Here is a 15,891-nt window from a genome sequence, read left to right as displayed (position 1 = left end):
CTTTGTTTATCTTGTTATTTTTAGATCAAATCAGTAATATCACAATAATTATGACGATAATTCTCTAGCTATAGCAGCTAGATGAATCAGATTACATCATTTAGTTATAATGGCACACATATGCTGCAATTAAGAATAATTATCTTTTGATCTTTGACAGTATTTTGCCAGTAGAGAGAGAGAGAGAAAGAGAATAAATATTGAATAACAATAATAACCATGATAACAAAAATAATAGTAATTGTTCTTATTATTACTTTCATTGTGTGTGTTTTGTATTCAAGTACCGTATAGCAGGTTTTTTCGAGGATAATAAATTTCGCGAATGACCCGTATCCAGAAGTTTGCGGAATTAATTTTTGTGAATTTCCACTAATCTGCCATCTTGTACCATATTAAATTGATTTTCAAGGAATTTAATTTCGCGAATCATGAAAAAATCTGGGAAATTCGCGAAATTTGTTATCTTTGAAAATTTCCCGCTATACGGTACCTACATAGCTAACAAAATTTTGTAGCCCTGAATTCTTGTGAATTACTTAAGTGGCTTAGGAGGGTTTTATTTAAGCAAATTCACCATGCCTTTTAATTTAATTAGGTCTTTAATTTGTGCACCAAATTTCTGGTTTTTTTTTTCAAATTTGCAGAAATTTCTAGCTATCATACAGCATGGCCGGAGCCACAAAATTAAAAGTGGTTCGGCCAAAATTCTGAATTTAACAAACAATAAATTGGCAATAGCAAATAATAAGGAATGAGAGAAAGAATGCAAGCAACATAATCATAAAAACAATGTTCAAAATTTACAGCTGTATCTAACTACAGTTTACAGTCTATGGCTTTAGTGCAAATTAGTGGCACATTCACTGTACTAAAATACCAAATTTATTAATGTAATCACTAATTTTTATTAATGTTAATTAATCACGACAGACCACACCTATTACTTTTTTGGCTAGCTGAAAAAATGGTATGGCCAAAAACTTACTGGCCTTACCAATGGCTTCGGCCATGTCATACAGTATTTTTAATGTTTTAGAATCTTCACTATTCTTCATTAATTTTGTTCAAGTTATTTCTGAATCAAAATCATTATTGACTTGTGTACATGTGTCTTAATTACTTTGAACTACTTTTACTAATATTTATTGCATCAAATAATTAGTTTAACTTCACTATTGGCAGTGGTTTGTGTGGTTGTTCCTTTCTGTGTCTATCAATCAATGTCTTCTTTTGATCTTTAAGAGTATCCCTCAGGAGATTCTTTAAGTTCAGGACAGGAGGGGGAGTGAATCCAGTGTAAATCTCAATACATTCAAGTGATGGATGGATAAAAATAGTTTCATATAAATGCTGTACTAGTTCTATCCAGTTAGGATGAGATAGCATATCATTAACATTAATATATGCGCACTCTATCCACAGTAGTCTGATGGCTGTATGTGATTGCAACATATTAGTAACAGCAGGAGTACCTGTTCATAAAACAACGGCGTCATTATTTGTTCCCTCATTTCCATGCAAAATGTGAGGACCACTATAAGTTCTATGAGATTGTTTTTTTGAGAGATGACATCAAAAAGATGACATTATGATCATTGTTATTGTTATTATTATCACCATTACTAGTTCACTTTTCACTACTATTTATGGTTCACTACTACCACTATTATACTTTATTGTTATCACTTTCACTATTATTATTAAGAAAAATAATTATTGGTGCACGAAAATTAATGATTAAGTTACATTAAGATGAGTACATGTATATTACATATATTATGTTCACAAAATTTTCAAATTGAAAATCATCAAATAAAATGCTGTAAATACTGTTGAAGTGCTGTACAGTAAAAATAGTAAAATATACTATAAAAGAACACATGTATTGTCTCCTTTACATGTTATTAATAATAAACTTCTTCCTGTCTCTCTCTCTGTCTCTTTCTTGTCTCTCTCTGTTTGTCTGTCTGTCTCTCTCTGTTTGTCTGTCTGTCTCTCTCTGTATCTACAAATCTCAGTAAACCTAGTCTTGATGCTAATCTGTCATATGAGGAGGAGGCCATTAGAAGAGCTGTGAGAGGAGAAAGAAGAAAGAGAAGCACTGGCTGTTCCTAAGTAATGAACATTCATTATTAATCTTATTTGTTATTGTTATTATTATTATCATTATTATTATTATTATTCTAACACAACAATTTTTTTGTTTTTTTTGTTTTTGGTTTTTTTCTTTTCTTTTTTTGTTTATAATAATAATAATAATAATAATAATAATAATAATAATAATAATAATAATAATATTGATAACAAATTAAATAATAGAGAAGAGAGAGAAGGAGAGAGAAATAAGATAGCAAAACCCCTGGTATTGGATGTAACCATTCCTGACAGTCTGACACTCTTGCATTGTCCTATAGATCAGTAGCTCTCAATGGGACTGGTTCAGTGGCTGCTAGCGCTGAGTCTCGTAAGGTCAATAAATACTTCACCCTCTCCTCTTCCTACCTGTTCTCTCCTATTGCTATCGAGTCTTTAGGCGCATTAGGTCCTCTATCTCACAAGATCATCATAGGAGATTGGTCGCCGGATATGTATTAGCTCACATGACAAGAGGGCATATTCTTTTCTTCTCTAATGACTATTGGTGGCAGTTCAAAGAGGAAATGCTTTTATGTTTCAGGATACGCTACCATCTACCTTTAAACCTCTTTATGGCACATGGCATCTTTGTTATTTATTTTTATTTTGTTATCATTGTTATTACTTTTATTTTTATTATTATTATTAGATCTATTACATTTGTTTGGTGGTATTCTCAGTCTAATGGTATTTAGCATTTCAGACTCAATTCATTATTAATTCATTTTATTTTTAGGTAAAATCAACCTACTATGACATTAACAATTCTTATTTTACTAGTAAAAATAACTAAATCCTTATAATACATACAATAATGTAATAATTAATAAAAATTAATATTCTAATAACTTGATACATGCACTATTGGTAGTGGTTTGTATGGTTGTTCTTTTCTGTTTCTATCTATCAATGTCTTCTTGAAATCTTTAAGAGTATCCACCAGGAGACGAGGAGTGTATCCAGTATCAATCTCAATATATTCAAGTGAAGGATGGATAAAGATAGTTTCATATAAATGTTGCACTAGTTCTATCCAGTTAGGTTGAGATGAAGAATTTATAAATTCACACTCTATCCACAGTAATCGTATGGTTGTATGTAACTGTAACATGTTAGTAACAACAGGTAGTACCTGTTCATAAAAAAAATTGTGTGAAAATTTGTTTTATCTCTTCATAACTATAGTTACCATATGACTGATCTGATTTGAAGTTTACTTTAAGTTCTGTGAGATTGTTCTTTTGAGAAATGACATTAAAAAAAGTTTTTATCTCTTCAGTTAGTGGAATGGATACACACAACTGTTGTAGACTGGTGTTGTGTCTGAGACCAGGTGTTAGGAATGAACTGGGAATGAATATATCATAAGAGGCATTATTAATCTCAAGGTATTTCAGTGTTTGGTTTTGTGTTAGCATGTCCTGTAGGCTAGTTCCCATACTGCTGGTATATACTCTCTCCTCCTTTATCTCCACACTCAGAGCTTTAAGTATAGTATTGGTTTGTAGAATAGTAAATAGTTCAGTAGCACTCTCAGCTGTGTCTAGTGGTAAATTAAGTGTATGTAGACTGGGATGAGAGAGAAATAGAAGATGTGGTGGGTGTGGATCATGTAGCATCAGACAGTGTAGTCTTTTGATTTGTGGAAGGAGTAATGTCATCAGTTTACTACTCCACCACCCTTTTCTTCCTATTTCTAGAGCAGTCAGTGGTGTGTTTACCTCTACTATATTCAGTGATGATGGTAGGAGATGATTAAGTATGTCCAGTGAAAGAGCTTGTAATGTGTTGTTGTCCTTTAGTAACTGCTCTATCACTCCATCAGGTAGGGGAGGAGGAGTAGTAACACGTATTTTTAATGATGTTATTGTTTTATTTCTTGTTACTCCTCTAATGACACTGTTAGTACTTGTTACTTCATTCTCTCCTTTATACTCAATTTTCATTTTTTGTAGCGTTGAATTCATTTCTATACATTTCTCAAGTTCAGTGCACTTGTCTGTGTAATATGTATTGTCAGCTGTTGGTATAGTAGGATGCTTGATTATTAAGTGCAGTATCTTTAATTGAGGAAGATTGAGGAACTGTAGCAATACAAGACAGGGAACATATTGACCTTCATATAATTCACTGTAGCACTCTTGAATAGTGTATAAAAGTGATGTTTGCAATAATTTGTGCATTAGTTCATCAGTAGGTTTATGCAACCTCACTTCCAGTCTCTTACACTGGGTCTGTAGTGAATTATTGGTTAGTCCAGCAGTGAAGACTGATAGTTCCTGGTTAAATACAGTCCCCAGATGCAAGTGATTCCATGTTGTGTTGGAATTGTTCATACAATAAGTGAGACACAACCAGTCAAACAATGACAATGATACTCGATCACTATCCAGACACAATGAGTGGTTGTTGATGGATTGTGCTAATACTTGACATAATTCTGTGTTCTGTGATTCATACAGGAGTTGAAGAAGAAGAATAGGAACATTGTCAAAATCATTAGAACTGACATGATTATTTATAAAGTTATTAAATTTAATCCCAGGATTCTGATAGAAGTAGGAGAGATGACAAGTCTCAAATCCAAACAATGGTTTCTTCATACACTGTAAGTCAAGTTGTTGCAATGGTTTATTAAAATACTGTTGATAGCTCTCATGTTCAAGGTGAGTTAGACCTGCCACAAACCTCAGACACATTCGAAAGTGATCATCATCAAAGTGATACTTAAACACTTCCTCTGTTTTCTTCTCATGCTTAGCTATCCACCATGCAGCTAGAAATTCCTGTATACTCAAGTGAAGGAACTGATACTTTTTCTCATCATATTCTGTGAATGTTGTCATTAATCCAAAATATTCTTCCTTGACTGCCTCACTCAGTGACTGTAGTTCATGTGAAGAAAATGTCATTTTTGTAACAGCCAGGTTAGTATAAGCTAATTGACACATCTCTTGTAAAGGTTTAGCTAATTGTGTTGGTAATGAAGAAAGGCTACCTAAAGTATGTGGGTCAATGTCATGTCTTTTAACATGTCTTCTAATAGTTTGTAGGATAAAGTTCTCATACAGTTGAGTGAGTGTTGTTGGTAAGTGTCCTCCTTCCTTACAATAAACTAAGATGACCATGGAACAGACTAGTGGCACATAACACAATGATTGGACATCATTTCGTATTTTAAGATCATTTATGAGTTTCACTGCTAGTTGTGAGTCCTCATTTGTTGGTAACTTCACTTCATCATCACCATCACTGTCACTATCATCATCTCTATTGAAGTATTTCGTTATAATTTCTTGCGCTAGTTTTTTATCTTTTTGAAGTGTGTGCATAATCACTGATGATAATTATTTCTTTTTTAGAAAAACCAATGACCTGAACATGCCTACTGAGATTAGACATGATTTCTAAAAGTGAAGAGGAAGCATAGCTACGAGAGGTAATAATTACTGAACATTGGTCTAATTTCTCTTTACAAATGATACTAACTGCTAATGAAGACTGTCTGAGCTGTTTACATAGTTCATCCCAACCATCAAAGATTATCAGTAGTCCTTCTCCACTCTTCTTCTCAAACCATTCAGCTACCATGGGAACTTCATAACGTTGACACACAAACAGGTCAGCTAGTGTAGTAGCTGTAGCTATCTTGCTATTTCTTAAAGGACAGTAAAGTACCAAATCATACTGTTGATATACAAGTTTTTTATTACACCACAAGTTTAAAAGTTTACGACAGAGTGTTGTCTTGCCAATACCAGGAGGACCATCTATTACTACTCTGAGAGACAGAGAACTATTTGTAGGTTGGAGGACATTTTCAACACTTATCTCTTTGTTTTCAGTTAGTTTAACTGTTTTATCAACTTGTCCTCTTAGCATATGCCAAGCTGATTTTGCTTGTATGCTGGAGTCTTGCTTCTCTACTAATGCTAGCCTTCCAAAGAAATCTTTTCCAATTCTTGGTGGCCAGTCTGTAGCAACAATAGGTTGGTGTTTGTAGTGTTGCCTCATATTGTCAGCATATCCTTAAACATCATCAGGTATTAAACTAATAGATGTGACACTATTAGGCAAAGACTGACCTAATGCATTGAGACAATAATGACTATTTTGATTACTGATAATGTGTACACACACTCACCTAACTGGTGTGCTATAGAGGTAGCAATACGTGTCAGTGTACAATGTTGTTGGTTTACCATTACTTGACACATTTTAGTTAGATACTGCTCTGGATTAAGAGAGGATTCCAACTGTCGTTGTATCACAGACATTAGTTGTCCAGACTTAACAACATCAGAAGAAGCTGCTGTTTGAATATGGTTAACAGTTTCCATTGGTATTAGTCCTTTAGCATATAGTCCATTTGTTACTCTATATAGAGTATTAGTAAGGGCATCAATAAGAGTAGCATAATTCATCCTTAATATATCATTAGGAGTGTCACCTGCATGCAGTAGTGTATCAGTTAACAAATGTTGTATATTAAGTGTATATTTACCTGATATAGCACTAGTTAGAGTTTTATTAATCACAGAAACTGCTGATGATGTAGAAGGATCATTATCACCTATTATAGATTTACTAGACTGTAATTATTAATACATAAATACATGATCATATACCTCCTGTACCATGTACTTGTAACTGATCAGTAATAGTTTGTACTAAATTGATCTCTTCTCTTCTAGTCAATGCATTGAGTACATCTTTTCATGTTGCTGTAGGATTCTTTTTAAGCCATTTAGAAAACAGACCTTCTTTACTTTGTTCAGTATCAATTTCAAAGTCTTCAATTGTTGTAATATCTTGTTGTGTTATTCCAGGTAAGAAAAGACCAAATGGCTGCCATTCAACAAGTGGTTGAAGCCATTGAAGTAATAGGAAAATATCAGGTTGATCATCAATTATAGGACCAGGATTGAGTTCAACATCTCCTGATAAGAGGAGGAGCATACATAGATAAACAATCAAATAGTGACCATTGTAAATCAGGTTAGAACTGCTGCCTCCAGGTAAGACTACTGACTGGAGGTAATTCGCTGTATTAGTAAGAGTAATAGGAGTAGTACATTGTACTTGGTAGCAGTTACCTAACAATAGAATACAGATGTACCAGTAATTATGTACAAATTTGCAATTTTTGCTTACCTGTTGGAGGAATCACCAAGATGTATCTTAATGAAGAGAGAGAGTGAAAGAGGAGGAGGAACAAAGCAATAAGAGACAGAGCTCCTGGCAGTTTAAATGTCTCCTCTCCTGATGTAGTACTGCCTGACTTGCTTTTTAATGCAGTTTTAAATGAGTGAGAGTGGTGGCCATTGGCTGGTGTACTGGAGGAAGCTTGACAGTAGTTCCACAGTCCAACACTTGCCCTCCATTGAGAGACATCAATCATCTTATAATTATTAGTAAATTATAATTTAAATGAACTGTGATATACTTACCTCTATGGCTGTTAAAAGATAAAAGAAATGAAAAGATACAGTATGAAGACGTTACAAGTTGCAAAAGGGGGTGGCTCAATCTACAAGCATAGTAGTAGACTACTAAAAAGGTGTGGCTAATTTTAGAGCTGAATCAGCTGATTTTATTCATTTTGCCTCAATTTGCATACATGTACTCCCAGATATTCCTTATCTCGCTGGCCAGACCCTTGAGACTAAAGATATTCCTACTCTAATGGCGACTCCTCTGGTAAGCAAATCTCTCTTAATACGTCTCTCTTCATCCTTAATACACTGTTAGGGTAAATCTGGTGACCCTGAGGTTCTCTTTACTCGACTGAAAAAGATAGGAAAAGGATCTCTTGGTGAAGTATTCAAAGGGTAAGACACTGTACAGTGTATGTAAGTTAGTATCTCTAGCCAGACCATTCTCAGCCTACAGTCATTTGACTGTAGGCTGTAGGATTGCCTGGCTTGTGACTGAGGGCAAGGGTCAGGCCACACCTGTCTAGACTATATAAGTGTAACGGTGTACTTGCTCACATATCCAAGAAAACTTTGAAAGAAGAGAGAGGGCAGGGAGGGTGGATGCTGAAACAAATTTGTTAATATTTTAGTCCTTGTTTGTTGTCGTATTTATTTTTATTTGTTCTTTAGTATTGATATTAAAAGTAAAGAAGTACTTTCTTTTAAAATCATCGAGTTGGAAGAGCCTGAGGTTGAGATTGATGACATACCACGAGAGATCAGTGTCCAGCCTGAGTGTGACAGTCCGTACATAGCTAAGTACTATGGATCTTATGTAAAGGTCTGTGTTGATTGCTTCATCATGGAGGCAGAGAGATGCTAAAATTATGCATTTAATTATTTGAATTTTATAAGTAGGAGACTAAGCTTTGGATTGTAATGGAGTATTTAGGAGGAGGATCGGCTTTAGACCTAGTTAGTACATCAATACATGCATGTACATTGTACTCATAAAATTATACTGTATATTGGAAAAATTTGAAGGGAGTTAAATTTGATGATTTGCTAAATTTTTCTGATTGGCAGATTTTAATTGGCAAATTTTTGGCCATCTGCTATTGTGAATATGCAGAACGGTTCAAAATGGAGGATTTTAATTTCAACAAAATGGCTATTAAAATGTCGCCCAAATTTTTAACTCTCTCCAAAATTTTCCACTAAGCATGCATGCAGTATACCTTTAAAATTATCTTACATATTTACATGTACATTTTTATTACACTTCTGTTATACATGTGCAGAATACATAATACATGTATATAGCACATGTACAAGGTACATGTATATACTGTACAATGTATTATGATTATTATTATTTATTTTTTTTAGATGCAGCCTGGTCCAGTTGAAGAGGTATACATAGCTACAATACTTCGTGAGGTACTCCATGGACTGGACTACTTACATACTCAAGGAAAGTTACATCGAGACATTAAAGGTATTTTAAGAATGACAAGTAAAATTAATAATAACAAACATGTACATGTACATACATGAAGGGTTCATAATACCTATTAAGGGCACCATTGGGCCCACACTACATGCCTTTAATGCATGCACAGCAAAGCCTTTTTATTAAGGATACCATATGGTCCATGCTACCTACCCTCAAAAATACTTTTGTATACACATGTAGATTTATACCAGTTGGGGCATTACAAAATGTCCTCATTATAAAGGTACATGTACCCTCATTATGAAGGCTACACTGTAGTTGAATGGTTTTAAGCAACAATCAATAAAGCATTACATTTTATGGAAATCATTTACCGTATTGCTCCAAATTTTTGTCGGTTAAAAACTCCATAGATTTTGTTAAGATTTTTGTTTGATGGAATTTTTAACTGACAAAAATATTTGTTGCACATGGGTAGTATGTGGAATTGTAACAAAAATAATGACATTTTTATTGAGAAAGATAAATTTTTAAGAAGTACATTGTAATTAAGATTTTGACAAATTCTTTTGCCTGACTAAAATTTAGAATTATGCGGTTCATGTTGAATGATGATAATAATAATAATACACATTATTATCATTTTTAGCTTCAAATGTGTTGTTTTCAACAACTGGTCAAGTCAAATTAACTGATTTTGGTGTTGCTGGACAATTGACAGACACCATGAACAAGAGGAATACTATTGTAGAGAGACCATTTTGGATGGCACCAGAAGTGATCACTCGGACTGTTTACGATACTAAAGTGAGTTTGTGATCCGTATGGAGGTTTTATTTTGTTGGTATAAAATTTCGCGAATCTTACCTTCTGCTGCCATTTTTCTTAGTGTGCCACACCTTTTTGTGGAATTTAATTTCAAATTTAATTTCGTGAATTTAATGTGAAATATAACCCCTATATGGTAATAATGAAAGCAGTATATACATTTACATGTAGACTAGACTATAGGATGCTAGTTTTCTGTATGTCTGACGATACATTGTACATCAATGCTAGGTATGTTGATTTTCAAGTACAGTAATTGTGTTTCAATTCTTTTAACTTCTATGCCAACATTATAATTCGAGAATAAGGATATTTATTGTCCAGTGCAATACATGTTGGCATTAATTAAGACATAATTATTTATTGTGACTTTAATTATTGTGTTTATTAAACATCTGTGTCTCTCCCTCTCTTTTTCCCTCCCTTTTCTCTCACTCACTCTCTCCCTCCCTCCCTCCCTAGGCTGATATATGGTCATTGGGTATTACTGCTATTGAATTAGCTCAGGGTCAACCTCCTCATGCTGACCTTCATCCAATAAGAGCTTTATTTCTAATACCGAAATCAAACCCGCCAGAACTCCTCGGGAATTATTCTGAAAGTTTTAAAGAGTTCATTGCCATATGCTTAAATAAGGACCCAAATAATGTAAGTTAAAAATGAAACCATTACGTACATGTACATGTAAATTGTACATGTACATGTAGTACTGCACTAAAAGGTAAGTAGATGTACTTGTACCGATGTATTGAAGTTATTCCATAGCAAATTTTGCCTAATTTATCCTACCCACATGTGCATACATGTATATGTGATGTACATAATACTTTGTAGTTTTATAACCAAATCATTTTTGATGAAAATAATTTTATCATACACTATACATGGACATGTATTTCCAGAGACCCAGTGCTCGTGACCTGTTACATCACAAGTTTATGAAATACGCCAAGAACACATCATGTCTAGTTGATCTGATAGAGAGATACAAGAGATGGAAGGCATCAGGAGAGAACAGTGACTCTAACCCTGAAGATACCAGCATATCGAAGTGTGTTAATGATACTGATTGATATATTATTTTACTGATCAATTATTGTATTTGGTTGGCGCTGATCAAGTATTTGATTGGAATTGACCAATGATTGATCAATATGTCAGTTATTGATTGCAATTCATTAATGACTGGTTAATGCTGATCAATGATTGATCAATGATGGATAATGATCATGCATTAATTGATTCACATGTATGATTCATTCCTGGTTAGGGTACACAGAGGTGATGATGATACCACTGATCCTCCTGATTAGAAGTGTGATACTATACGAGAGAATTTAACTTTAGATATTCCTAAACCATTTAATGAAGATGATACCAGTCCAGCTACTGGACTGTAGCTGTATCAGTACCAGTACCAGCTGTTCTTACTGTTAGTAACAGACCTATTTGTGAACTATCTACCAATCTCACCAGCAATGTAATTAATAATAAATAAACATGATAATAATGATAATTTATATTTAGATGTATAATAAAACATACGGATCATAAAAGTTACTCCAAAATCAGGCCAACATTCTTGCATTATGGCACTTACATATCTACATGAATGATCACTGGCCTTAGCAAAATTTTTGTCAAAACTGATGAAAATTTATCTGAAGCATAACTGCATGTACTCAGTTATTTTGTAGAAAGCTTGACTTGGTCTGAATCAAAATTTGATTTTTAAAGCTGTTCCAAAATTAGGTTTAAAGTTTTAGTTGGCCAAATTTTGCTAAAAGTGACAAAATAATTAATAGAGAATTCTCCACAGGCTCAGTTTCAAGTTATGATTTTCATTGTTCTACAGCTTTTCTTCTCTTGTTATTAGAGAGAGGGAGAGCTCTAGTCTTTTTACTAGTCTTAGCCTACTGCTAGTTTTCAAATACTGACTGGAGCAGAGGGAGGGAGAGGCTTTTGATACAACAAACACTTATCCACCATCTAGTTTGTCAATAGTGTCTCTATGGCCATAATGGTAAGACTTATATTATTAAATCACGTGATCCAAAATGGCAACTTCTTCAACCCCCCGATGTTGGGATGCATTTACAAGAAGAGATCACGAAGAAGCTGTTAGATTACTAGGTTTACAGGATCCTGAAGTACTTTGCCGGGACGAGCATTGCTTGCTTTTTTATTCTATAATTAATGGCTGGTTAGATGTTACAAGAGATCTCGTCACAGTTTACCGTTTTGATCCGCGTGAGTACTACTACTATGGTGAACCCTGTATTTGTACTGCTGCTAAGGGTAATCACATTGATATTGTTGAATATCTTATTAAAGAGTGGGGCTGTGATCCAATGAAGCGTACTGATGCTGGGCAAAAGTGTGTCCCTCTTCTTCATTATGTAGCTAGTGAAGGATTACTTGATGTCTTGAAGTGTATGGTCATGAACATCAATGGTCATATAATGGACGAGCGATATCGTGATACTGATGGTCAGACCGTTCTTCATCATGCCATTAGACACATAGATGTTGTACAGTACCTCATTGACCAGTGTAACTGTGATATAATGGTCACTGATGTGGTGGGACAAACACCTCTTCATCACGCTGCCAGGTGGAGTATACCTGACATTGTTGAATACATTTCATTAACTGGTAATTGTGATCCTTTGGCTAAAGACAATAATGGGGTGACGCCGTTACAACTAGCTAAAGAGAGAGAGTATGATAGTGACACTGTCATTGATATCTTCAAGAAGTTTGGTGACATTAAAATATCTCATCCAATTGATTCTTATGTTAATGTACTCTTGGTGGGTAATTCTGGAGCTGGTAAAAGTTCTCTTAGTCATGTCATCAAGGACACAGCTACTGGTTCTATTGCTCTTGGTTCCTTTAGAAATGTTGGAGTGGTAGTGCCCTGTACTGCTGGTATCATTCCTTATAAACTTCAACACAGGACACTGGGTAACATCATTCTTCATGATTTTGCTGGTCATTCAGAATATTACTCAAGTCACAGTGCTGTCATTGAGAATCTGTTACAAGGTTCAGGTGGTGTGTTCCTGATAGTAGTCAATATTTTGGAAAAGGAAGCAGTCAAACAGCTTCATCAGTGGCTAACAGTTGTGAGAAATGAAGCACAGAAAGCTCTTATTCAGTGCCATGTTATTGTGATAGTCAGTCATAAGGATAAGATAAGTGATCCTGTTGAAAGGAGGAGAAAGAAAGAAATACAGGAGATCATTATTACAATGGAAAGGTGTGATACTGTCTTCCTAGATTGCCGTAAGCTTGGTGGGAGTGGTTTGGTTTCCTTCTTTAATAAGTTGTCCAGTGCCTGTGAGTCCATTCGGAGTAAAAATGGAAGGAATAAATTCAATCTTTATCATCATGAAATGTACCGACTACTGGTAGAAAGGAAAGAGAATATACTGACCTTCTCCGATCTAATGTCTGCTGGTAAGGACAATTATGTTATACCAGATAAGAGAGAAGACGTCTTGGATGCTCTTCATTCATTGCACTCAACTGGTTTGATCAGTGTTCTTAAAAGTGAATACAAGGTATGGGTTGTTGTGAATAAGGGTATACTACTAACTGAGGTTGATGGGATTCTCTTTGCTCCAGATACATTCAAAGAACATGTTGACATTGCTAGCAATACTGGTATTGTGTGTATTTCTGGTCTGACTAGGCTCTTCCCTAAATATGATCCTGACATGTTGATCTGTTTTCTGAAGAACTTGGAACTGTGTCAAGAATTGGATCCATCTTTCCTAAGAATGACAAACCTCCATCAGTTAGCTGTGGAAGAGGAGGAAGAGGGAGGGAGAGAAAGAAGAGGAGAAAGGTTGTTGTTCTTTCCATGTCTTTTGTCTACTGATAGACCTGATGAGATGACTAGTCAAGTGTACCAGTTTGGTTGGTGTCTACAGTGTACTAGTAAACATCATTTCTTTCCTCCTCGATACTTCCACGTCCTTTCATTACATCTTGCTTTAAAGTTTTCGTTATCAAAAGGTAAGAAGGAATTAGCTGAAAAATTGAATCGTAAATGCAAATTTTGGAGTAACGGCCTTCACTGGTTTAATGGTCATGGTGTAGGATCACTGGTAGAGATTGTGGATGAGAGCCAGTGTGTACTAGTAATGATATCCTGTGAGAAAGGTTACAGTGACAATATGTTGTCAGTAAGAAGAGATGTGATAGGAGAGGTAATGAGTGTTTATAAAGAATCCTGTCACAGTCTAGAAGTAAAAGAGTTAGTTATTGATCCTAATGAACTAGCCTATCCTGTGAATACACCAAAAGAAAGGACAGTTTATGATGTTTGTGATTTATTGTCAGCAGTGAAGGAAGGGAGACCATTTTTTGTGAGCAATAAAGGTCAAACAGAATTGAAGGAGATCCTACTTGATGAATCATTATCAGATATTAGTAACCTGTCACTATTAGGAGGACGTGATATCAAGGTAAGAATTACATGTAACACAAAAACTGTTTGATACATTAATACAAGCACTATAATAATAATCAAAAGGTCATACATGTCTTAAAAACAATTTATTTCTTATCAAAATTACTCAGTCTTTGTCATAATTGTGGGTTGTCTGTATGTGGCTTTTACTACTAATAGTATTATACATGTACTTATGTTTATCATTCAGAAGCCATACAGATCAAAGGTACCATGCATGGTTATAGTGGATATCCAATAAATGTCACTGCATATCTCCCAGCCCTAGGCAATACACTACTGATGTACATGTACATGTATATCAACAAGCCCACTGTAGGGGTAGGCGAAAATTTTTATATTATAGCATTCAGCATGTCTCTAAAAATCAAGAACTTCCATGTATTCTCCAAAATTAATTCAATATTCTAAAAAAACCTTTTAAAATAGTTACTGATTCATGCCTCAACATGGGGAAAAATGATTTGTCTTGCTTATACATGTACACATGTATAACCAAGAAAGAGTACCTTGGTATACATGTAGCTTAGTATGAAGTCAAAATGTTACTAATTGTTGTGTGTTAGATTCTGAAAAGGATGCACAGGATTGGCTGGAGCTGCTCTCTCATTATAAAAGCTATTTTAATTTCCAAATTATTCTGTATTCCTTTAGTGCTTATTATTCCCGTTTTTATTCCCACATAATCCCCGCATCCCTAGCACAGTGACAAAATTAATATCAATTATTATTATTATTATTATTATTATTGTTATTGTGTAGGATGTGATTGAAATAATTGAAGAATTCAAGACACCATTGACTACAATAAAGCTAGGTATGTTGGTATTACAATTGTTAAGTAGTGGTTGTGTATAGTGTAAATACATAGTCATCATGTGTGGTTTAATAATATTTGTGTCATTTACACTTTTAATTAGAGACTACAATTCAAAATGACAAACCAGCTACTAATTACTCAGCCACACAGATCAGTGAGTACAATGATGATCAACAAAAAGGTAGAACCGCTCACTGTCACTAGTTTTACAAAATTTATTTATAGTTATATTGACTATCAGGGATCTGGTAGATATTGTACGAGTGTTAAAAGATGGTTCCTTTCAAACTATCAAATGGTTTGATCTTGGTCTCTACTTGGGTTTGATTCATAATGATCTGAAAGTTATCGAGACTAACTATCCACGAGATGCTGAGCGATGTCTTAGAGAATGTTTAGCAAAATGGATTACAGATGATATTGAAGCAACATGGAACAAACTAGCTATTGCTGTAGGTGAAGTAGGAGAGACATCAGTTGCTGAATATATACATGATGTACATGTAAGTGAGATTGAAATTAATTAATAATAATTATTATTATTGATTATTAGTGTTTAGTATGGAATCCATAAAACTTTTAAAAAGTTCCTGACAGGTAAAAAGTTCCTGACAGGCCAAATTTTTGCCAAAATTAAAAAAGAGAGAATTCTTTCCTTTTATACCGTAAAAGTGGTTTTTTTTGAGGGAATTATATTTCGTAAATTCTTCCACGTATGCCATGCAAGTACTGTATTAATTTTAGTGGATTT

At 34.3% G+C, this 15,891-nt stretch overlaps 2 protein-coding genes across 2 annotated transcripts in view; both read left to right on the top strand.

Annotated features, from left to right (window-relative positions):
- The first annotated feature begins 7,723 nt into the window (after positions 1-7,723).
- Positions 7,724-11,396, top strand: LOC100638816 (serine/threonine-protein kinase 24-like). The gene is made up of 9 exons (XM_019999368.1): positions 7,724-7,839; positions 7,891-7,970; positions 8,247-8,397; positions 8,475-8,531; positions 8,946-9,054; positions 9,662-9,819; positions 10,303-10,488; positions 10,743-10,891; positions 11,111-11,396. The coding sequence occupies exons 1-9, from the start codon at positions 7,825-7,827 to the stop codon at positions 11,151-11,153; spliced, it is 948 nt and encodes a 315-aa protein (XP_019854927.1). The 5' UTR covers positions 7,724-7,824; the 3' UTR covers positions 11,154-11,396.
- A 2,664-nt stretch (positions 11,397-14,060) lies between these two features.
- The window catches only part of LOC100638688 (uncharacterized), a 5,767-nt gene continuing 3,936 nt past the window's right edge, over positions 14,061-15,891 (top strand). Inside the window, exons 1-2 of the mRNA XM_019999361.1 lie at positions 14,061-14,315; positions 15,083-15,137. Coding sequence (XP_019854920.1) covers positions 14,061-14,315; positions 15,083-15,137 — 310 coding nt within the window. The remainder of the gene's footprint in view (positions 14,316-15,082; positions 15,138-15,891) is intronic.

This window comes from Amphimedon queenslandica, unplaced genomic scaffold, assembly GCF_000090795.2.
Source record: "Amphimedon queenslandica unplaced genomic scaffold, v1.1 AMPQUscaffold_13274, whole genome shotgun sequence".
Classification (NCBI taxonomy): domain Eukaryota; kingdom Metazoa; phylum Porifera; class Demospongiae; order Haplosclerida; family Niphatidae; genus Amphimedon; species Amphimedon queenslandica.
Note: the sequence above shows the minus strand (reverse complement) of the source record. Positions and strands in the feature narration are given on the sequence as shown.

Coding starts and splice junctions, on each gene's coding strand:
- LOC100638816 (XM_019999368.1), top strand. Junction 8,398..8,474: donor ACTATGGATCTTATGTAAAG/GTCTGTGTTGAT, acceptor TTTTATAAGTAG/GAGACTAAGCTTTGGATTGT. Junction 8,532..8,945: donor GAGGATCGGCTTTAGACCTA/GTTAGTACATCA, acceptor TATTTTTTTTAG/ATGCAGCCTGGTCCAGTTGA.